The 25,795-nt window shown below is 32.0% G+C and overlaps 1 protein-coding gene across 1 annotated transcript in view; it reads left to right on the top strand.

Moving 5' to 3' along the window:
• Nucleotides 1-25,795, top strand: part of LOC119601602 (toll-interacting protein-like) — a 72,707-nt gene that overhangs the window by 35,454 nt on the left and 11,458 nt on the right. Inside the window, exon 2 of the mRNA XM_037952634.1 lies at nt 19,445-19,564. Coding sequence (XP_037808562.1) covers nt 19,445-19,564 — 120 coding nt within the window. The remainder of the gene's footprint in view (nt 1-19,444; nt 19,565-25,795) is intronic.

Here is a 25,795-nt window from a genome sequence, read left to right as displayed (position 1 = left end):
CACTAATAAGAAATATCAATGACTGAATTACAGGTTATAGTAATATACATAGTCCTAAATGTTAATAGGTAGACAATTCGTAATTTTTTACTTTGGAATACCTGTATCGGAAATGACAAGAATTGGTATATAAGTAAACTTCTCAGATTTTAAGTACCATATTTAATAAATCTACAATGAAGATTACATTAAAGTACGAAGAGTTGTGTTCCGTTTTATGGAGTATATCTTCAAAAGGGCCAGAAAGAATTGAAGACATTTCAAATTATATAAAAACTACATATAGTAGAAAAGTAGACAAAACAGGCATATCAAAAATTGAAAACTTTTTGATGTAAAAAGTAAGTCTGTGGATGGAAATCAAAAGAAATTTCGATTAAAATTTTGTAGTTGGATGGAAACTACTACGGAAATCTCAACTTACAACACATCAATAGGAGCGCCTTGCAAGTCATACGAAGACTTATGTTCAAGGTAAAAAAAAGAGGGTCACACAAAAACTTTTTTCAATCTCAAATGAGGAAATTGCTGATACATTTAACGAAATGCTGAAAAAGGAAAACCAACATATGGATGTCGTACATATTGCAACTATTCTTCCTAATGCATCACCAAAACGACTTAAGCGAATTGTGGAAAGTATACCAACTCCAACATCACAATCAAATTTTACTGAAGAGGAAGCAATAGCGCTTATGTTGGAACTGGGTCTCAGTCGAAATAAGTACCAAATATTAAGGAAAGCTCTGCATGAAAAAGGACACAATATATTACCATCATACAAGGCGATCCAGGAAAAAAAACAAACTATCCTACTAAATCAACAAAAAATAATGAAGAATTGAAAGAACTGAGAGCTGCGGAAAAAAGCAGAATCCAAGAAGAATTTAAAGTTCAGATGGGATTAAACATCGACAAACCACTTTCAAGTTGCGGTAGTACAAATGACGGTAATACGGCGAGAAGGTTTTTTCGTGATTTTGAAATTACTTCAAAAATAACTGGAATCGACAAGGAGTTGCTTCGAAGAGTTAAAACTATTTTAATGGCACTGAATAGTAAACATAAAATTAATGAAAATCGATTTGGGGAATACACATCTGAAATTTCTAAATTACTTGTATCTCTGTATCATGGAGGGAACTAACACCAACAGTACACAAAGTATTGTGTCATGGTCAAATAATAATTGAATCGAATATTCTTCCACTTGGAGAGTTAACAGAAGAAGCCCAGGAAGCGAGGAATCGAGATTTTAAGCATGTTCAACTATTCAGCTCAAGAAAATGCTCCAGGCAATCACAGAATGAAGATATTTTTAATAGTTTACTTCTATCTTCTGATCCTGTTCTTTCAACTATGCGAAAAAGATGGATTTGTTATGAAACTCTATCACTCTATAACAAGGAAGATTTAAAGGACTTATATTACCTTCTGGATATGTATACCGATATGACAGATTATTTTATAGAAAATAAGTAGTGTTAGGAATTAACTATATAAGTAGGTTGTAAGAATTAATTGTATTATGTTTAAGATAAACAGTTCAAATAAAAAAAGCTATTATACTAACTGATGATATTGTATTAAATTGTGTTTTATATTTCGGTGGGCGGGAAAGGTAATTTGTGTGGGGTGATTTAGGTGTTGTTGTGCGTGGCTCATAATAAAATTATAATTTTTTTTATTGTATATACAATATTATAATAAAATAATTAACTAAATAATTTTTAAAAATTGTCCAAATATTTTATTCAACACCAAATGTATGTTCTGTCATACTTAATACTAAAATATGAAAAAGATGAAATTAAAGGACACAGGTTTAAATGAACATATTTTTGAATGTAATTGAGATATTGGCTTGAAATTTTTTGTAAAGGGTCGAGAATTTCCATATCTAACTAAAAAATGATATTAAGGGATAAATATTGACTAAATTGTTGTAGCTATCTGCGATCCTATTAAAATTTTGATATAAATCATAGTTTTAGAAATTAAACAAATATGTAATATATGACAAAATCTTTATTTATGAACAAAACTCAATGAAATTTTCAACGCTTGTTAAATTTGTCATTTCAAATAAGAATATGCAAAAAAAAAATTGAAAAGGTCAAAGGGCATCCCGCAATTCCCAAAAATAGGAATGAAAATCCCAAAAATGGGATTTTTTACTTTTTTGCCCATAGGGTCCACATTTCTTTCAGGGCTGGGAAAATACTTTTGGAGTAAATAGAAAACATATTGAGGTTTCCAAAACTGCTTTCAGTTTTCTGATCCCAGCTTTGGGATTTTAGAACATGTCGCCCAAAGTTGAAGTTTTGATAAAAAATAGGTCATATTCGGAAGGACGCAGTGGCAACATTTTTAAAAAAATAGGACAAGTTTTTTACGCCAAAGCGTTCTGCGTAAAGGTACCTTTTAGAAAACTATAAAATTGTTATATGTTCTTAATACAAATTTTATTTTATTAATAAAAGAGTTAAGACACATTTTTGGCAAAAAAACGCCAAAAATCTAAAATTTTTTGAATTTTTAAATTAAAAAACGTATATTTTTGGATCTGTAAACGATATTGATCTGAAATTTTTTGTATATTATTGGAAATTTTGTTGTCTAACTAACAAGAAAAAATTGAGTCCATTTGGTCCAAAATTACGCCCGGTATTCAAAAAAAGGCGGACCAAGGTATGGTAAATTTTGTATCACTAAATTTTTAAATGCCTATAACTCGGATATTATAAGAGATAAGTAGTATGTCCAAGCATGTTTTTTCAAGATCTCGTCGAGCGCTTTCACAAAATATAAAAATCTTTGTATTTGGGTGAAAAACAAAAAAATGACACGAGTTTAAAAATTTTACATGTCGTAGGTACCCTACTTTGAGCCGCCACAGCGCCGTCCCTGGGGCATCTGCAGGGTTCATCTTCAAAATTTAAACTCGAATACTCCTTGGCTACGCTCACGCCGATCGGATCAGCCGTTTAGAAATGCCAGATTTATTTCCAAAAAATTTCCATTCTGCCCCACTGTGCACCCTGTTCCCACAAAATAACTGTAGATCTAGGCAGACGTTGAATACACATAAAAATTATAATTGGATCCCAATTATCCGTAGGCACTTTATAAATAAAAAGAGCCGAAAGGCAACTATTAATTCCGCGTTGTAGTGTTTTGAGTGCTGTTATCGATTCCTTGTCAAGGAAAGGAAGGCCAAAAATAAGTTTTAGTTGGTTATGTACCAACATACGAGGATTCTCATATGCTTCCTTTAAATCGCGCCAGGCTACTTCAAAACTTGCGTTAACAAGTGGATATTTAGAAACGATTTCTTTTGCTTCACCCTCGGTTTTTCTTATTAAATGGCAAAGCCGTTCTATATTGCTAAGCCGCGAGCTATTAATAAAAATTGCGGTAAATAAATCCCTAAAAGCGGGCCAAGAAACATAATCACCTCTGAATGAATCAATATCACAAGGAGGTAGTGCTAGATTATGATCTGTATTACCGGAGTTCGAATTTACCGTTGGAGATTCATTGCTTTTCAAAGCAGATTTGAATTCATCTATTTTTTCATGGATAGATCCTCCGCATTGGATATACGCTGTGTAGGTAGCTTTATATTTAGCCGCTGCCACATCAAATTCTTCGGACTCTAAAGAGTTAAGACATTCATTATACGTCGTCTTAACTTTACCCCAAAGTGTTTTTAACTCTTGACTCTGAATCTCCAAAGTATAAACCGTATGAATTTCTTCGTCAAAATTACTAAACATAGCCCCGAATGCAATAAGAGCATCCGATGCTCTAATAAACGAGTTTAGTGGCGAAAGCGACATTTTTTAATATTTGAAAAGTCGTTTAAAATAAATAAATTAATAATACTACTTGACTACAAAAAGTATATAAACAAATGTGATAATAGTCAAACTGGCCGAGCGTAGGGTGACTAATATAAAGGTAGAAGAAGAATCAACCGTTTATGTATTTTATTGTTTTATTTTACAGATCTAAATCTGTAAACAAATAACGCACAAAAGAAAATGTAAAAACCACTGATTTTTGTAATAAAATTTTAATAAAATTTACTTTAATTTAATATATTGTCCGTAGGATCAAAATAAATTAAAAAATTTTAAATATAAATTAGAGTTCGAATTACAACAAATTAAAAAAAATAAAACAAAAATTCACAAAAGAAATGTGTGTGTATGTTCGCGAAACAAAACAAACGAATTTTATCACTTGCTCACAATTGAAATATATTTACGTACCTTATTTCGTAGAAATAAATAAATGATAAATATATCTCCGGTGGACTGTATTATAGGAATGGAGTTGAAGGTGCCAAATAAGATCCGGTACTGATATAAAGATCCAAAAAATCCGATAAATGATCTAAGAAATCCGGTTCGCTAGGACCAAATGTTCAGCTCCAACAAGATTCCCAAGATTTTATATAAAAATAAAACAAATGTATATTTCAAATTTATTAGAGATGAAGATCTCTTTTTATTTAAACCAAAATATTACCTCGTAGAAGTAGATGGTTTTGTAAATGTAATTGCACGTAGTGCTTGTGTCGTAGACAAATCAAAAGTGACTTATAATGTCAAACGAAACAAGCATAAATTTGGTGGCAAACAATATTTAAGCACCGTTAGCGGTTACTCGTTAGAATATTCCAACAAAGTTGCAAAAAAAAGGGAAGCTTTATAGGATTCTAACGTTGTTATAAATAGTATTTCAAAAAGGTAGTTAAATCAATTTTAACTTAAACAAGAACCATTTTCGAATATCAAAGTTACCTCTTTTTAGCAGCTTCGTTACTTCTGTTCTAATTTCAACGACTTCCTCTACAGAATTTCCACCAGATATCAAGTCGTCAACGTAAAAATCGCGTCTCACAATATTAGAACCAATAGGAAAGGAGTTTTCTTCATCGATAGCGAGCTGATGCATCGTCCGAATTGCGAGGAATGCAGCTGGCTTCGTGCCATAAGTAACAGTGTCCAATTTGTAAATATTCAATTCTTCACTAGGGTTGTTTCTCCATAGAATGCACTGCAGAAAATTATCCGGGTGTGAAACACAAATGCAGCGGCACATTTTGCAGATGTCTCCGCTCAAAGCAATTTTAAAGAAACGAAATCTCAATAATGTATTAAACAATTTAGGCTGAATGGTAGGTCCCGAATATAGTGTGTCGTTAAGTGATATACCTGTACTTGTTTTGACGGAACCGTCGAAAACAACTCTAAGCTTCGTCGTTGTACTATCTTCTTTATGTACGCAGTGGTGGGGAAGAAAATTAGCTTTAATTTGATTAGGAAAGATTGAAACTAAAGACATGTGTTTTAACTTGATATATTCATCCATAAAGTCTAAGTACTGCCTCTTAATGTCTGCTTACTTAATTTATTTTCCAGAGATAAAAAACGACTACGAGCCAATTCGTACGAATCTCCAAGTTCATGAATACTTAGTTTTTTCGCAGACTAATAGAATATTGTCCAGAATGGAGTCTAAATATATTTTGTTGGAAAATTTATCATCGGTTGAAAGTTTTGAATTATTTTCGAAGTTATTTTCGATCTCCCAAAAACTTTTGACAACATCAACTAATAATTCTGTTTTTGTTTCATGATCATTTGTATGTGCTGTAGCTAACGAAAAGGTATTTGATGAGGGTGTACCACCACCAGCAACTATCCATCCAAGTCGAGTTTTTTGTAGTATTGGCATGTTGTCACCGATTCTAAATTGCCCTACGCTCATGAGGTCAAAGAATAAGCTAGCGCCAATTAAAATGTCTATGCGGCCACATTTATAAAAATTTTGGTCCGCTAAATTAATATTACTGGGTATTTGGAACTTATTTACGTCGAATTTTGTGTTTGGTTGATATTCAGTAATTGTTGGTACAACAGCAGCAAATGATAGTAAATAATTACTGTGACACGATTTAATGACCACATTGGCCGATTTATCTGCAATAAAATTACCGTCTCCAATGCCGGAAATTGATATACACGATTGTTTAACTTTTAACTGCAATTGTTTTGCGAAACAAGTAGTAATAAAATTCAATTGCGATGCAGAGTCGAAAATTGCTCGACAAGGTACGAAAATACCAAACTTGTTCTTTACTAGGATTATGGCAGTGGCTAAAAACACATTATTACCGTTTGGAGTTTCCAGAGCTTCAGGTGTGACATTGGACGTTGACGACGAAACGAGGGTAGATTGGGTTTGTACCGACTTTGGATCTTCGTTTGCCTTTTCTTGGGCCTCAGTTTGGAGCAGGCGTGTAGCTTCATTTTGTTCTATACTGTTACTTTCCATGTGCAACAATGAGTTATTTTTCATTTAACAATAACGACAAGTGCAGAACTTACGTTTCAAAAGTTGTGTCCCTTTCTTAAACAGTTAAGACATAAATTTAATTTCTTTGCTTCTTTAAAACGTAATACTGGCGAAAGATTTGCAAAACGAGAACAGTTAGTTATGTAATGATCTTTTGCATCACAAAAATAGCAAGTTGGAGTCGTAGTACTAGAAGCAACAAGAACATTTCGACCATAATTATTAAATTTCTTGCTCACCTGTTGATTTGACTTTTTTGTTACCATAGAACTTTCAAGATTTTCAAGCATACGACATCTACGCTCAAGGAAGGATGCCATTGACGACCAAGTTGGTAATTGATCAGTTTGCAATCCCTCTTCCCCCTTTGTTTGTGATTGTGAGTCTAGTTTCGAATTAACAATATGTATTAAAAGACCATCAGCGATTTGTTCCCGAGAGTAAATAGTTTCGATAGCCCTCATCAACACCTTTCAACACCTTTCAGGCCAAAAATCTCCTTAATGTGTGCCTGAAAATTTATTAACTTGTTATCAAAACGGTTCTTTAATAATATAGCAGCCTTATCATAATTAGCCTCAGTAGGATCCAACGATTATACTGTATCCAGAGCAGCTCCCACTAAACACGCACGTAGATGCTGGAACTTCTCTATTTTGCTTAAGTCCACATCGTTTGCTATTACTGTTGTGAACATTGCAAAAAAGTCAGGCTACTCTGTATACGAACCACTAAACTGGGGTATTTTTAACTCAGGCAATCTAGTTTTTCGAATATTGATCAATTCATCCATCGAAAATTGGCGAACAGTTGAAGAGTGAGGCGTAGAACGAGTAACATTAACGTTACGTTTTATTCTCGCTTTAATTTCAAAATACGATGTAATGAAATTTTGACGTATACTGCTGTCTATATCACCTTCACATTTTTCTTCAAAAACCGAAATAGCCTGTTCGAAATGGGATAACAGACTTTCTACGTAATCAAGGCGAACAGAAAGATCGACATCATCCATATTATGTAACTCGTCTGAATTTAGGCGATTATTAATATCAAATAAGTGCTGAAAAATGGACGTCACTTTAGCTAAGTGTTTTGAGATAATAGAGTCTTCATTTTTTGAAGTCGAAGAATTTTTATCAGGCATGATGATATTTTATTGAATTCGAAAGTATTAAATTTGGTTATAATCTGAATTGATTTAAACCACGACAACCTATTGCATCACGTCGGGGTCACCAATGTTTGAGCCTGTATGCTTTTTTACAAGCTATTTCAAATATTTAAAAGAAAGACGACAAATTTTTAAAGGTTTTACAAGTTATTTATTTCACTGATGCAATGCGACTATAAAAAATACAAAATCAAAAATTCTTAAAAACAGAGGTCAGGAGCGACAAAATAAACTTCATAATTAAGATTATTAAAATATGTAGTGAGCTGCACCGTTATAAAAGAATATTAATATTTTGCTTAATGTTTGTTATTGCAAAATTAAGAACAAGTAAAATAAGTAGGTAACGCAAAATAATACACAAATCTTCATACATGTAATAAAACGCAGTCGAAAAATATTAAGTCTGCTGCTTCTGTCGGCGCATTTTTTAAATCGCTGCTGTCGCTTTTGCTGCTTTTGTAATATGATCACTCTGCAATTAGCTAGCACAGTGGTCACAACGAACAATGGTTTTAGCAATACATTTTTAACTTAGTTATATTTCTGAAGAAAATCGACATATGTGTAATTCCATGAAAAGGTAAACCACGATTTTCATAACGATTGGACCTCATTTGACCCTAGTTCCATTCAAAGCTTTATTTCAGAAAAACACTTAAACGTCCGTCTCTTCTAATCGCTAGTATTATGATAAAGTTTGGCACAAATAAGTTTTATATGAATAATCCTACCTAAACATTGTATGAGGATCGGTCCATATTTGACCCTAGTCGCCGTATTACATCTGTTTTTTATTTTTTTCTATAAATTGCTTTTTATCACGTATGTATGATATCGCCATATTTTAATCCATATTTTGGAAAACAAGGTTCCGATTGGGATGATTTCTTTTGCAAATATAGTATTCGAGAGAAAATCGACGTGACTTCGACATACATATGTACATACATACATATGTACATACATACATATATACATACATACATACATATATACATACATACATACATACATACATACATACATACATACATACATACATACATACATACATACATACATACATACATACATACATACATACATACATACATACATACATACATACATACATACATACATACATACATACATACATACATACATACATACATACATACATACATACATACATACATACATACATACATACATACATACATACATACATACATACATACATACATACATACATACATACATACATACATACATACATACATACATACATACATACATACATACATACATACATACATACATACATACATACATACATACATACATACATACATACATACATACATACATACATACATACATACATACATACATACATACATACATACATACATACATACATACATACATACATACATACATACATACATACATACATACATACATACATACATACATACATACATACATACATACATACATACATACATACATACACCAGTAAAAGTTCTGTTTAACCGCTTATAATTAAATATTTATTGAAGATAAATTAAAAAGTGAACCTAATTAATTTTTTTAGATGATTTAAAATAAAAATACGAAAGAGTAATAAATTAAAATACTAAACAGTCTTCTTAAAATTGTTTTAAAATGGTGGACAAAAAAAATAAGTACATTCCGCAAAGTTATCAGAAAAGTAAATCTAATTCAATATTTTAAAATTTTTTTGTTCATTATAACTTCCACTGGTATTTCGTACCACGTTTTCTGGATAAAGGCCCGTAATTGATTATTATTTTGAAAACTTTCATTATCTGCTCTTCTTTTTAACTCTCCCCAAAGGTTTTCTATTTGGTTGAGGTCAGGTGACTAACTTGGTCAGTCCAGTAAGACAACTTCGTTATCCTTAAACCAATCCTGACACAACTTTAAGATGTGCTTAGAATCATTATCCTGGTGGAAAACCCGCCTGAGAGGCATATTTTTTCAGCAGATGGCAACATAATATTTTCTAGGATGTCCATGTATTGAAATCTTGTCATGGTGTCAGAAGTCCGATGAATAGGACCAATACCGTTCCAAGAAAAACAGCCCTAAACCATTATGTTTTTTCCGCCGTGTTTGACCGCCTTCTTACTAAAACAAACATGGGCATTGTACGTTTCTAGCCAAGCCATTTCAGAACAAATTAATTTTAGTGTCGTCGGTCTATACGATATTACGCCATATTTTTTCACCTTTTGGTCCGGACCAATTGGAGTGAATTCTGGCGAAAGTTAGCCGTAAATGAATTTTTCTGGCTATTCTACCAGGTAAATTGGCATTATATATTCTTCAACGAGCCGTTCGGGACGAAATTACGTTACCAACAGAAATGGCTCTGGAAGAGATGAAAGAATATTATTTTGCCATAGGAATTATACGATTATCCGTTGTTGGAGATGTTTTCTTTGGTCTTCCACGGTGTTCAGCTGATGGTTGTCTCATAAGCGCATTTTGTACAAAAGATAAGGAATGATCCAAGGTTCCGGTAATAAAACGAAGACTTTTTTCCTTATTTCTTAGCGTCAACGTAGTTCTCCTCTTTTCGGTAGACAAACCTTGCATCAACTCATCTATTAAATATTTTCCCATTTATTTTATAGTAACTAAAAGGGAATTCAATAAAAATCATAAACCTTTTCAAAAAATCCGATTAAAAACTTAAAAATATTAATATAATTAAAATGTACATATTTATTTTTTTGTCCAATCAATGAAATCTCCCCACGAACAAAAAATGACAAAATTTGAAAATTAAAGATAATTTTGCTTTTTTTTAACAATAAATGGTATTGTCATATCGAAACCGATAAAATAACATAGAGTTTCCACTTAAACTTAAAGCCAAATGCAAATATAATACATGAAAATATATTGAATGTAAGTGTATTTATTTTTTTGTCCAGGTGTGTATATTTTTTCAACTACTTAGGTTTTTGACAGCAGACTTAGGTTTTGTCATACTCATGAAATGAATGTAGTGTCATTCTCTCTTTTTGACGCCATATTAACCTTCTGACGTTTGCTGGTATTTTAATAAATGGAGCTACCACATTTATTTAAAAATTCCAATTTTTTGTTTACTTTTCAATCAAAATAAAAATAAAATCTAAATTAAAAATCAAACAAAATTTTAAATCTAATAAAAAATACAATAAAATTTAAACAAAATTGACAAAAAGAAAACAGCTTTTTAAGAAAAATGAATAACCAAAACTATATGCTTCCTGTTAAGCCCAATATCAAATGGATCAACACTATGGAGACTCACGATAGCATTGTCTGTTGCTTCCCATGTTTTTCAAGTTGGAGAAAGGATTAATAGAAGAATCCAAATAAAACCGCTATATGTATGTAAAAGATGTTTTTTTTATAAATTTATCTTCCAAGATTCATATACTATGTAGGCATATAATAGGGAATAGGCGAAAATGAAGGGGTTGTCAAACAAAATTTGTTATTCTCTTCACACAGACGAGTTCTGAGAGAATAAAACACACTTGAGAGAACTAAACGCACTCACAAAACTTCAAATTTTCTTCGCGAAATTGCGAGGATATTAGCACTTAATAGTTTTTCTTATCACTTAAACTTAATATTTATAATTTTTGCGACACTTTTATTGTATTTAAAATCCCGAAAATAATTTATATTTTACAAAAAAAAATATTTTTTATTCTTTGACATTTCATTTTAATTAAAACAGAAAAAAGAAAAGTTGTAAATTTTCGTATTGAAAATTAAAAAAGTATTTCACATACTTTTTTTCATTTTCCATTAGTGCAGAAAAAAATAACAAAGTAATTTCCCAGTAATAACATACAAAAAATAACGTAACAGAAATACATTTATTATTTAGTACCTTTTGAACAACTGTGTTTATTTTTGCGCTTCTACTAAAACATTCTCACTAGTTAGGGTTTTGACAGGGGACTTAGGTCTTTGACAATCCCTTTCGCCTATATGCTACTATATGTATATAGGTATATAGGCAGACCAGAATTTGTGTTCCACTCGGTCCAAGAATACACGGTTTTCTTCAAGTAAAAATTCTAATCATGTAATCTTCGGCTACTTTGCTTCCATCTTCTTGTCTAATATTGACACCATTATTGGGGTTAGGGCAAGAATGCTAAATCCACTTTTTGGCTGCTCCCCATGTAAATTCATACCCAGCAATAAATGGAAGCCATACTTTACAAACGAAATCTTAATCACACCTAAAAATGCGATTACATATTTTCCGCTTAAATATAAACCTAGATAATAATGAGAAATGTAGTTTATTTTTGACATACAAATATCGAATTTTTACTGCTTCTAAAAATAAGATTAAATCTACTTCAAAGTTATCAAAAACGAACTGTAGTGTTAAGTACACAATTATGTATATGTACATTGCATAAAAACACGTCTAAAGGAGAATCTACATTGTATACTATTTAAAAAACTAACTTAAACAATACCTTTTTTAAATCAGGCCAGCGTTTCTCACTGAATATTTTTGAAATCATTAACATAAATTTCAAGATAATTGGATGAAATTTGGCACGCGAGTTTTATTTGACCCAAGGACGAAGCCTATTGAAAATGGTAAAAATCGGTCCATTATTTCATCTAGCCCCCATAGAACAGAACCCCCCGAAAAGGGCTTCTGAGCTAATAATTATGTTAAATATAAAGATATATCGATAAAATACGGCACAACTTAGTTTTATAGAAGTCTTGATGACCCTGCCAAATTTCATAAAGATCGGGCCCCATTTGACCCTAGCTCCCATACAAAGTCCCCTTCAGAAAATTACTTGAATGTCCCAAATTAGCTTATAAACACAATTATCGCAATGAAATTCAGCACAATAAAATATTATGTAAATATAAATATATTCACAAAATTTTATCGGGCTTGGTCCATATTTTCCCCTAGCCCCCATATCAAGCCTCTTTCAGAAAATTAGTTTTTCATCCATAAATTGCTTAAATGTATCGGAACAAGGGAATATTGAAGATAAATGCTTTATTATGAAAAATAAATCACATTTAATATTCATAACTGGTGTAGGGTATCATATGGTCGGCCACGCCCGACTATACTTTCTTACTTGTCAAATGTGGAAATGATTTTTCTATTTATTTAAAAAATACAAATTTCATAAAATACCAGTAAACTTCAAACAATTTTTTGAGAGAGAGAGAGAGAGAGAGAGAGAGAAATGACACTACCTTTATATTTTTATCATGGTTCTATATATACCCAGCAAAAAATAATTAATATCACACTTTACAAACGACATCTTAATCATATCTAAAAATGCGATTGCATACTTTTCGCTTTTATAAACCAAACATATCCTTACAAATGAAAACACAGTTAAAAATGAGGAAAGAGATGTAGAAAAGTTACTACAAACAACATATTCGAAGTACTTCAAATTTTGATAAAAATGAAATTTACATAAGCGTTCCATTGAAAGAATGTGGTTTATTTTTGACATACAAATATCGGATTTTTACAGCTTCCAAATATAAGATTATATGTAGTTCAAAGTTGTCAAAAATGAACAACATCCATCCAATGTAAAATTCATAGGTTTTTCACTGTTTAAGTACAAATCGGTTATTTGCGGTATTTTTCCTCTAAGTGTAAATCCTAATGATTTACTACTTTAGTTTACATCTTTGATGGAAAACTATTATTAATTCAACGAGTAAACCGCTAACTGTATTTAAACTTTGTTAGCCTCCACACTTAGAAATAAGTAGTTGTTTACTTCTCGTCATATAGAAGCCTTAAAGAGCACTTCTTGTTGTGCATACATGCTTAAGGTAATATATAAATAAAGGAAGACAAATCTTCTCCTTTTATAAAACTAATAATTCTTTGTGTTTTATTCTTTTTGTGCATTTACACTGAACCATATCGGATTGACGCCGAAACATTGGTCGCTTCGAACCGAATAATTACATGCTCTTTTCGAATCGAGGATAAAACACTAAGAAGGACATACTCCAACGTATGAAAGGAAGACTCCTTGCCAAGGAATTAATAAGCGCCCTTTTGTTGGAGATTTCTTTAAGCCTTAATTTAAATAAGGTTAGTAAATTGATATTAAAGTGATTGTGTCAAAAGGAAAAAAGTATATAAACATACATAAATACATAGTATGTATATACGTGTGTGTGTTTTATAAAGAAAAAAGCAAAGAAAACAACAAGTGTCTATCGTCAAAAAAAGGGAATTAATAATTTATAATAATTTATTGTGAATTAATTTTAATCCCTATTTAATACATCCTTGCGCGATTATATTTTATACAGTACCTGTTGACAGATAGTGATCGGTACTTTTATAATCAAGGCTGCGTTTGTTCACATTGGACAACAGCCATAATTGATAATTAAAAATTGCATTTGTTTTTCGGCAAATTAATAAAAAATTAACTTTTCACTATTTAAAGAAAATTATTTTGGTGTTAATTTTTGAGTGAAATAAATAATGATCAAAATAATTCGTGACTGCATTTAATGCAAGGTTTGTTCACACAAATTTAATATTAGTAATTGTGTTGTGAAAGATAAAATTCTTCTTCTTCCTCCTTTTACTAATTTATTGTTAGTTACCCTACGGTCGGTCGATTTGACTTTTAATAATTTGTTTGGAAAGTAACAATACAATTTCGATTTTTTGTGATTTTTGAAAGCTGCTTCCTATTTTTATAGTATTTTACCAAAATAAATCCAATCTTAAAATTGTGAAAAATGCCTTTGACAGCCCTCGAACGTTTCATTCGTGCCTCAGACGCCGTTATAAAATTTGAGGCAAACTTTAATAATATACGCGAGGAAGAACATCACGTGTACTACTACGAAGTTTTGGAAAGTGAATTGAAGATGTGTTGGGAAAAGGTGAAAATTACTTTCGATAAGTGTTTAGACGATCTTGAATCTTCTGAAGACGCTGAGCCAGAAGATATTCAAGTGGCTGAAAGTAAATTCCAGAGTACCCTTAATGTTTATGCGCGATGTTCAAAGTCGATAAAAATTAAGATTGATGAATTGGAAGCAAAGACTAAGCCTAAAGTTTCCCATCATCCAAACAATGATTCAAATTTTGATAATGTTAGTCATAATCTACCTCTTCCGCCATGTGATACGGACATCTTCAACGGCGATTATCTCTCATGGCCTACATTTAGGGATCTTTTCACTGCTTTATATATTAATAACAGTCGGCTGAGTAATATCGAACGACTATGGTATTTAGTGAAAAGAACAGATAACGAAGCGAGAGAAATTGTATCTAAATGTCCGTTGACTAATGCTGGGTTTGATATAGCGTGGAAAAGTTTAAAAGATACATACGAAAATCCTCGAATGCTAGTTAATAATCAGTTAAAGTGTTTGTTTGGTTTAGAGACAATAACAGAAGAGACTAGTTCCTCTTTGAAAAGGTTACAGAGCGGAATCAATGGATTTTTAACTGCTATGTCGATATATGAGATTCCCACTCAAAATTGGGATCCAATTATCGTTTTTATTTGCATACAAAGACTGCCCTCTCAGACAGTGACACTATGGGAACAAAGTGTTAAGGACAAAACTGCCTTATCTTTATGGAAAGATTTGGACATGTTTTTGACCGAAAGAATCCAAACGTTAGATTGCATACGCGATCTTAGGAGTTCCAATACTGATAAGGAAGGCATTGAACGCAAGGAAAAGACACATGTTTTGAATACAAGTCCTACGAATGCTTGTGTTTTATGTAAAAAACCGGGTCATTTACTTCGTTTTTGCCGTCAGTTTGATAGAATGTCTATTCCTGAGAGATTTAGAACGGTTAAAAAATTTCATTGCTGCATAAATTGTCTAGCTAACTCACATGAAGTTAATGATTTTTTAAGTGAACATCATTGTTCTATTTGTAATAAGCGGCACCATACTTCACTACATCGGAATTCTTCAGCTTCGCAAAACTCTAGAAATGCTCTTCCTGAGTCATTAGACGACAACTCTTCTTTGGTTTTACGACCATACAATCACACTCCTAATGACCAACGACCTACTAACACGTCAACTGCATTGGTAGAAAGACCGACTACGTCAGGCACTATAGTTGAACGACAAGTATTTCATACTAGTCAAAATTATTCTACTCCTTTGGGTACACTGACTAGCAATGTACCTCCTACTTCATTAGATGACAATTCTAGTGTGGTTCTACGACCCACTAATCCAACTCCTAATGACCATCTGCCCACTTTGTCAGGTACAACAGCTGGAAGACCTACTACGACAGGCACCATGACTGAACGACAAGTATTCCATACTCGTAGGAATCATTCTGTTCTTTTGGGTACAGCAACAGTCGACTTGATACACAATGGCTGTAGGTATCAAGTTAGAGCATTAATTGACCCTGCTTCAGAATGCACTATCATTTCTGAAAAGTTGAGAAAAAGTTTAAAGCTTCCAACCATTTCCGAAACAGCGAAGTTTTCAGGCGTAAATGAGGAATTTTCGGCCATTTCGATGAAGACTTGTAATTTGGTGATAGGTTCTAGTACTGATTCATCATTTTTTTTAAACACTTCGGCATCCGTTTTGCCAAACATTTCGGGAAATCTGCCTTCGGTTTCGGTTAATGCCGACAAATTGCCAAATGTTCATTTGGCGGATTCGAATCCCTTCGGGAGCAGACCCGTGGAATTATTATTAGGAGCTGATGTATAACCCCAGCTTATTTTACCCGGAATTAGGAAAAAAGTACTAGGATCATTATTGGCTCAAAAAACCGTATTTGGTTGGATATTAACCGGTCCTGTAAATAGTATTAATTCATCTCCTACGAAGGAAAGATATAGGCCAACTAAAAATAGCTACATTCCAACATGGAATCGTAATGAACCCAAATGATGTAGGAACTAGTTAGTTTATCAATCTATAATAGAACCGCTACTAATTAAAATGTTTGTAAATCATTATTTTTTCATTTTGTCTACGACAGGGCACTACGTGCAAACACTTATTGTAACCTTTTACGAGGTAATATTTAAATATAGATAATTCGAGATTTACGTCTATCCCAAACGCTGTATTAATAGAATCGTAAAAGATGGAAAGAAGAATTTTTAAGTAATTTTACTATTGATCGCTTTGTATGGCAGACTTGTTGTTTTGAATTCCTAAATGATCACTACATATATATCAATTTACTTTACTAACCTTTTCCTAAATTATTTTTAATTCAGCAAGAGTCCTTAGTGATTCAACCGGAGTCTCATCATGGCTCAACCAGAGTCTCATCATGGCTCAAACGGGTCCATAATGACCCAAGTAGAAAAAACTGGAGTCTGATCATGGCTCATTTTAATTTGGAAAAAAACAGTCTACGAGAGTCCTTCATGACTCGTCATTTATTTAGTTACAACACCTTAAGTGTTGCAAGGGGGCCGGCAATGTTTAAGTACAATTCGGTTATTTGCGGTATTTTTCCTCTAAGTGTAAATCCTAATGATTTACTACTTTAGTTTACATCTTTGATGGAAAACTATTATTAATTCAACGAGTAAACCGCTAACTGTATTTAAACTTTGTTAGCCTCCACACTTAGAAATAAGTAGTTGTTTACTTCTCGTCATATAGAAGCCTTAAAGAGCACTTCTTGTTGTGCATACATGCTTAAGGTAATATATAAATAAAGGAAGACAAATCTTCTCCTTTTATAAAACTAATAATTCTTTGTGTTTTATTCTTTTTGTGCATTTACACTGAACCATATCGGATTGACGCCGAAACATTCACTTTAATTTGAAGCACTTCGTGTTACTAGTTGTGATGGAAATTTTACATCTTTTCCCCACTTTTTGCTGGGAACTATCCAGCAAAAAAATAATTAATGTCACTTACAAACGACATCTTAATCACATCTAAAAATGCGATTACATATTTTTTGCTTTTATAAACCAAATATTTCCATACAAATGAAACTCTAGTTAAAAGTGAAGAAAGAGACGTAAGTCACTACAACCCAGCAAAAAAAGTGGAAAAAGATGTAGTATTTTCATCACAACTAGTAACCCGAAGTACTTCAAATTCTGGTGGAAAACCTGTGAATTTTACATTAGCGTGTCATTAGAGGGATGTTGTTCATTTTTGACAACTTTGAACTACATCTAATCTTATTAGTAAAAATCCGATATTTGGATGTCAAAAATAAACCACAACCTTTCAATGACACGCTTTTGTAAATTTCATTGGTTTTTCACCAAAACTTGATGTACTTCGAATATGTTATTTGTTGTGATTTTTCTACATCTCTTTTCTTACTTTTAACTGTGTTTTCATTTGTAAAGAAATCTTTGGTTTATAAATGCGAAAAATATGTAATCGCATTTTTAGATGTGATTAAGATGTCAATTGTAAAGTATGACATCAATTATTTTTTACTGGGATGTCTATGCGTAAAAACTTTTTCAAAATTAAAAAAATAAATGACCTCATACAGTTCATACTTTAAAACGCAATATATCCCGATTTTTACGCAACTTTTCAAAACGGAGTATGCCACTAGATTCTACGACTCAACATTAAGTTTAGGTGTCTCGCCGTTTTTCTGTGTCTTTTTGACAAACTTACAGTGTAATTGATTCATCTGAACAAGTTTAATAGGATTCCGTTTCACATTCAGACAATCAATAAATATCATGAAAAACATTTGGTCCCCAAAAAACAAATTTTAAACTACAAAGTTTGCCACATTTTTTCCTATAGTATTCATAGTTTCTAAACTGACATATTAATCAATGTTGTCATAGAATCCAATAATTAATTACAAATCATGAAATCCAAAGTAATCGGTTTATGTCCCGATTTAGAATTTAATACTTTATCGAATAAAAAACTATACCATTGATTTTCATGAAACTAATGTATTTTTGCCTTTTTCAAACTATACAAACGATTTTTTTATTTCAAAATTGTAAAACAAGCCTAAAAATGTCTAGAAAAATTAAAATTTGAGAAAAAAACTTAAATTTATAAAAACAAAATTCTAAAAAATTTAATATACAAAAATAAAAAAATATGGCACAACAAAAACTCGAAAATATGCCTTTAATATGCTACTGAAGTCAAATCATGTAAAATTATGATCTTATGAGTAAAATATGTAAAAATATGAGTAAAATATGTAAAATCGATGCCAAAATTCTTAAATTGGTTTGAAACGTGTAAATAAATATCTTATCCATGAATCCATACAACGCACCACTAACAATTATAACTTCTGATAATCTTCTGGGTGGTAAATATAAGATATCGCTAGATTATTTTTAATGAGAAATATTAAAATTTCTTAGAATTTACAATTTTAAAATGCGTTTTATTATTAATGAATTGGAAAATGGAATGGAAAAAATTAATATTGCTTTTAGATCTACCCCATGAGAAAAAAATATAACAATTTGGTGGCAAAAAATATCTTACAAAAACAAAAAAACTTTGTTTAAATGATAAATTTTCGATATAAAAAAAATTTTGCTTTGATGATTATCTTCCGAATGAAAAAAATGCAGATATTGCTTTTATATCTTCTATAGAAGATATCTTCCTAATGTTTGTAGAGATTAGGCTTATTTAAAGTCATGTACGTCATGCATTTAAGGGATAAATTTAAACAAGTGGAATGAAGAGATCCTAAGATTTCATTTGACACCAATATTGGCGTCATACAATACATTTATTCATTTGATATTGTAAGTCCTTTAAAAATAAAACCTTTTATATCTAAGGACATGATTATAAAAAACTGAGTTTTTACAAAATTTTTACAAATTACATTAATTAATTTTATAGGCAATGCTTGGACCACTTCCTGATGATTTTTTACGACTGGCTTCTTTATCCGACAGAGTACAAAATATTGATGCTCAAACAGCGATGGCATTATATAGACAAACTCTTCCACAACTTGCGGTAAGAAAAATTTAACAATGAAAATAATCCTTGCCTTATATATAATAAACTTATATTGTATGTATTTCATTTTAAGAAATTTTTTTCAAATTAAGAAATTTTTTCATAAAATGTGCGATGGAAGTTGCTGATGTTCCCACCAAAAATCAAAATTTAGTTCATTCTAATATACCATTTCTCAAAATTTTTGTCCTGACGTCAATATTTGGTGAGCTGGATCTGGATATGAAAGGTCTTCGGGAGACTATTTCAATGACACAACACAAGCTTTTATAGAACTCCAAAATTATTACAAATGTCTCGGGGGAGTTTTCCCGTTTTTCCTACCGAGCGCGTCCCCGAGTGGCGGACGGTGGTGATGGACCATCTGTCCTCCCCCAGTTTAAGTTTGACTCAAGCTGAGGGAGGGCAGATTGTCCACCGCCTGGGAATATTATATTCCCCGCGGACCAAAAAACTGGAAATAACAACATGGAAAATAAAAATATGAAAGTTGCGGTGCAGGGCCTAAATAACCCAGTACCGGCGGCAAGTGTTGATCCACTCGCGAGTCACGTGTCGTCGTCATCATGCAATCGTGAGCAAAATACTACTACGGAGGTACCTTGGCTTCCGTGGCGTCAAGTGTACAGCATGCCATTGGCAAAAACATAGGGGTGAAAGAGAAGGATGTACTCGGTGAGAGCTCTAAGCTACCTCAGCCTTTAAATATAGGTGAGGGTTCCGACTCTAAATCCTCAGATGATAATAACAACACCATTATAGCAAACCCCAAAAAGGATGAAGTAGAGCAAATGGTGAAACAGGTGAGTGATAGCATAGCAAAACTACCTATTACTAAGAAAATACTATCTGGAGCACAGAGGAGGAAGTTGAAAAAGATGCTTCAGGAAATTATAGTTAGTCAATCCAACGACACTCCAAAGGAAAAATCGGACTCTCTCACAAGATCTGAGGCAAAGAGGATCAGGTCTCCCGAAGAGTTGACAACTGAGAATAAACCTAAGAAGAAAAAGAGCTTCCCGTCTTCTAATACACAGTCGAAGCCAAGCCATACTTCACTCAAAGGAACCTCAAGTAAGAATCCTGCGAGTAAGGGTGACAACGCCAAGATAGATATTCCGAAGACGACCACGTCGGCGAAATCAAACTCGAAGGGTATCTCAGAAGCCCCGAAAAGCTAGGAAAGAGAGGCTAGACAGTGGAAAAGGAAAAGAGCCGCCATCTTACGACAAAGTTGAAAGAAGAAGAAACCGGGACGATCTCTGCTATGCAGTTTATGATGCCGGTAATCCGACAGGCAAAATTCCAATAGACCAACAGAGTAAGGTAGAGGATCTGGTGAACAATAAGATAGTGGACCACGCAATTGCTTCAAAGGGCAAACATCCAATAGAGAGCGTGGGCTGCGAGTTTAGCATGGGCGTGATGTTGATGAGGTTGGCATCTCACCAATGTGTTAACACTAGGGTTGCCAGCCTGGCTGGACTTGGCTGGATTGTCCAGCTTTTTTGATGCTTGTCCAGTTTCAAGCTAAAATTTAATTTGTCCAGCTAAATACAAATTTTTTAGTACACTGCAATAATTTTTATGTTATCTTTGTCAAATCATGTTAGCCAACACTGATTGTTATAAGTTATGATTTCCCTCTTCTATCATCAATGACAACATGTCTCAACACTTGAACAGCTGATGTCGTAATAAATATTAGGTCTGTTCGCGTACTCGGTAATTTGTAACAATTTGCAACAATTGTTATTGGATTCCGTTCGCGTACTTTTGAAAACTTGCAACGAGAGAGCAAGAGAGCGATAAAAATGACAGTTCGTTGATAGAGAATTTTTTGATTTTACTGGATATTTTTTCCCCAGTAAAAAATATCCAACATATATTCACAATATATGTTTGATTTTTGAATATGTAAAAAAACCAAAGAAATCGAAATTTGGTAAATTTTACATTTTTTGAAAGACATATATAAATTAATAACACACGAATATTAAAAAAATATTTGTAATTGAAGGGCTTATTGCAGTAACTCGATATGCCACAAAAATAAAATTTTGAGTAAATCGACATTAAAGTTTAAAAAAAATCTCAAAAAAATGTTTTTTTTTTTATTTGTACTTTAAACACGTCTAATAATCATATAAGGTCAATAACTATCGTATGCCAATAGATGGATATCATAAATAAAGTGAAAACCACTGTTTTAGCAAAAAATTTTGGCTTATCAAGTTATTGCCTAACAATATTTGAACATTTTTTATTTTCAAAAAACAAGTTCTAGTACATTTTCAAAGTGGCTTATCACATGATAAAACAAGTAAGAAATTAAAGTCGGGCGAGGCCGACTATATAATACCCTACACCTGTTACAAAAATTAAATGTGATTTTGTTTTCATAATAAAGTATTTAAGTTGAATTGTACCTTGTCTCAGATATACTTAAGCCATTTATTCTTGAATGAAATTGTGGACATTTAAGTCAAATTTTGAAGGAGGCTTTGTATAGGTGCTATGGTCAAATGAAACCCTATAATTATAAAATTCATGAGAGTCATCAAGGCTAGTATAGCACTTGGTTTTGCAGCTTTTTGTTGAGATACGAATATATTAAACATTATTATGAATTTAAAAGCCCTATTCGTCGGGTTGGGGGCAAGGTGAAATAATGGACCGATGTTAACCATTTTCAATAGGCTTTGTCTCCGGTACCATAGAAGATCATGTGCCAAATTTCATTGAATTATCTTCAACATTGCGACCTGTAGTTTGATTACAAGGTTTACAAGCCCTATTCAGGGGTTCCGTTGTATGGGGGCTAGGTGAAATAATGGACCGATGATCACCATTTTCAATAGGCTTTGTCTCCGGTGCCATAGAAGATCATATGCCAAATTTCATTGAATTATCATCAAAATTGCGACCTGTAGTTTGATTACAACGTTTACAAGCCCTAATCAGGGGTTCAGTTGTATGGGGGCTAGGTGAAATAATGGACCGATCTTAACCATTTTCAATAGGCTTCGTCCCTGGGACAATAGAAAATCATGTACCAAATTTCATTGAATTATCTTCAAAATTGCGACCTGTAGTTTGATTACAAGGTTTACATGGACGGACAAGCTAAATCGACTCAGAAAAAGATTCTAAGCCAATTGGTATACTTTAAGGTGGATATAGGACCAATATTTTTGTGCGTTACAAACATCAGCACAAACCCAATATACCTTCCCCACTAAAGTGGTGTAGGGTATAAATATGAAGGTAGTGTCATTCCTCTCTCTCAAAAAAAACTTTTTGAAGTTTGCTGGTATTTTTTGAAATTCGTATTTTGTAAATAAATAGAACATCGTTGCCACATATGAAAAAGGGAAAAATAGTTTCTAAGAAATTTGTGTTGTGATTGTGGAATTTATGTTAATAATTTTCAAAATAATTTAGGTCCAGTGGTAACTGTTGTCGAGCTGTCCCGATTAAAAAAAGGTATTGTTTTAGTTTGTTATTTAAATTGTATAATGTAGATTATCATTTAAAAGGGGTTTGAAGCAATGTATAATTATGTCCTTAGGTTTAGGTTAAGAAGGTTTCTGTGCCATAAAAAGGACAACATCCACTCGGAGACAATAAGGTTCATTGTAATTCCCTTCAAAGACACTGAAGATCCAAAGACAGAGAAACAAGAACAGTAAAAGAAAACAAGAATGATGTAAAATATATAAAAAGGAATGATGAATTGAAACTGGTCCATTCTCATGGCGTTTCAACCCAGAAGATTTACCGTTTGTTATGGAAGATTTCATGTTTGTTATGGAACCTATTTCCCAGCCATTTCAACCTAATATCCTGTGTCCTAGGATAGTGGCAAATTATATGCTCGATGAGTCTAATTCCTACCCGTTAGCATGCCTATCAGAATCCTTGGAATGCGTTTCCCAGTCCTATAAGTATCTTGGTAGCCTTCACATCAAGTTCTGACCCTAAGGCCTTTTACATTTTGCAATACAATCTACTATTCCAGGACTGCTTAATGATGTCACTCATTCCCTCGAATATTAACATGTAATAATGGTGTCCATATTAGACAATAAACTGGAAGTAAAGTACTTAAAGATTTCGTGAATGTAAAATTTTTCACTTGAAGAAAACCGTGTATCCTTGGACTGGATGGAGCTCTAATTGCAATTGCTTGATACGGACAGCAACAGACATTCAATTTGATATAGGACTTAACAGGAAGTTTATAGTTTTGATTGAATTTTTTGTACATTTATTTAAATTTTTATTGATTTTTTTATTACATTTGTACATGTTGATTTTTAGTTTAAATTGAATTTCATTTTTTATTTTGATTAAACAATAATCAAAGTAAATGTGGTAGCTCGATTTATTAAAATACCAGCAAACGTCAGATGGTTAATATGGCGACAAAAAGAGAGAATGACACTACCTTGATATTTTTATCATGGCTTATCATGTTCTTGCTACAAAAAAAATTATAAATTTTATTTTCAATATGAAATTTATATTTTTAGTTACTTTTTTATATGAGAATAAATTTGGCTAAATGTACTTAGCTAAATTATTCTGCAGTAAAAGGCAGGTCCTGTGGTTTGATTCTATTTTAAATAGAATGACAAAATACATTGTTTTGGGTTTTGCACTGAATATTCGGATTAAAATTTGAGATAATATTGCGTTTATTCAGCATAGTTGATTTTCTCCTTCTTGATCATCATTTTAAACATCTGAACCAATTTCGAAGCATGTTGTGTCAGAAGTCTTGCACGGATTTTAGAAATTTCAAGTCCATTGTTCAAAAGAAGTTTCGATATGCACTTTATATAACAGGCGTTATAATATTATGCTTTTTGTATATGCTGATGATTGTGATTGTGACTGATGTTTTTCAAAGATTATAGGATATGCTGCAATGTCTTTGCTAATTTGGTATGATAAATATGACTTTATATTATGCGCATAGTTTGAACATTATATAAGATTTTTCCACGAAATGATAGTAAATCTATAAGCAAAATTTTTTTTATGTTTTGCAATCGAAAATTTTTCAATCAGCAAGAACTTGATAAGCAACATAATTATATATGAAATTATTTTTATGCAGTAACAAGGTAAGCCACTTTAATTTCAAAAAATTATATCTCCCGATATTTCGAGCAAAAAATTTTTCTCTTCGTATAATGATACTTGTCTTAACTTGTTCTATCACAGTAACATAAAAAAATATCAATTCCGCTTTTATCTCCATCATTATAAAGGACTTTTTTAAAAAGTGTAAAAAATATATGTGGCATATCGAGTTTACGAAATAAATTTTTTTTCAAATTGTTTAAATGGAAAAAGAGGCATGACCCTTATATCGCCAATTTACCATAATACGCTAAAAATCTCTTTAGGGACATTAGATATGGTTCCTAGCAACTTAAAAAGCATAAAATCGAATTGTGATGGTTGGTGGCATATCGAGTTACTACAATAAGCCCTTCAATTAGATTTATTTTAATTTTATTAATCATAAATTAGTTTTTAAAAGAGTTTATTTGTTGTGAAAAATCATAACAAATATTGTCAATCTAGCGTTTTTAAAACAATTTAGTTTGTCTTTCTCTTAGCGATTTTGTGTAAATTTTTATTTTAATAATATGTTTGTATCATGAATAAACAATAAAACAATAATATATTTTTAATGATACTACATGTTTTGTTAACTTTAAATATCCATTTATTTATAGTAAAAAAATCAAAGTTTCAATTATTTGTTTTTTAGTGTTTTGTTAGCGATTGAGATTTCAGCAAAATCTTTGTTTATAATTTTTTTTTTTTTTTTAAATTGGCTTTCGCGTACTTTTTTGGATATTTTTTTGATTGAAAATAAATTAAAAATTACTCTCTATCATTAAGTTACTGGATATTTCCTTCAGGAAAGTACGCGAAAAGACCTATTATTGCAAGCGATAGTCAATTTCTTTACGTACTTATGATTTTTTAAATTTAAAACTTCAAAAATGGCGCTTTTCACATCTTTTGCTCTTAAAAACTAAGGTAACGAAGTGATCGGGGAAAACTAAAAATATATTCGTACTCTATGGACTTTAACAAAACGGAATTGGTATATGAACCCCTGCATTTTTTTGGTGTCTCACTGTGAAATTATTTACACAAACCAAAATTAACATTTTCTCAGTATTTTTTTATGTCCAGCTTTTT

This window comes from Lucilia sericata, unplaced genomic scaffold, assembly GCF_015586225.1.
Source record: "Lucilia sericata isolate MDLA Ls3-8-SP2 unplaced genomic scaffold, ASM1558622v1 Contig000177F_arrow, whole genome shotgun sequence".
Lineage (NCBI taxonomy): Eukaryota > Metazoa > Arthropoda > Insecta > Diptera > Calliphoridae > Lucilia > Lucilia sericata.
Note: the sequence above shows the minus strand (reverse complement) of the source record. Positions and strands in the feature narration are given on the sequence as shown.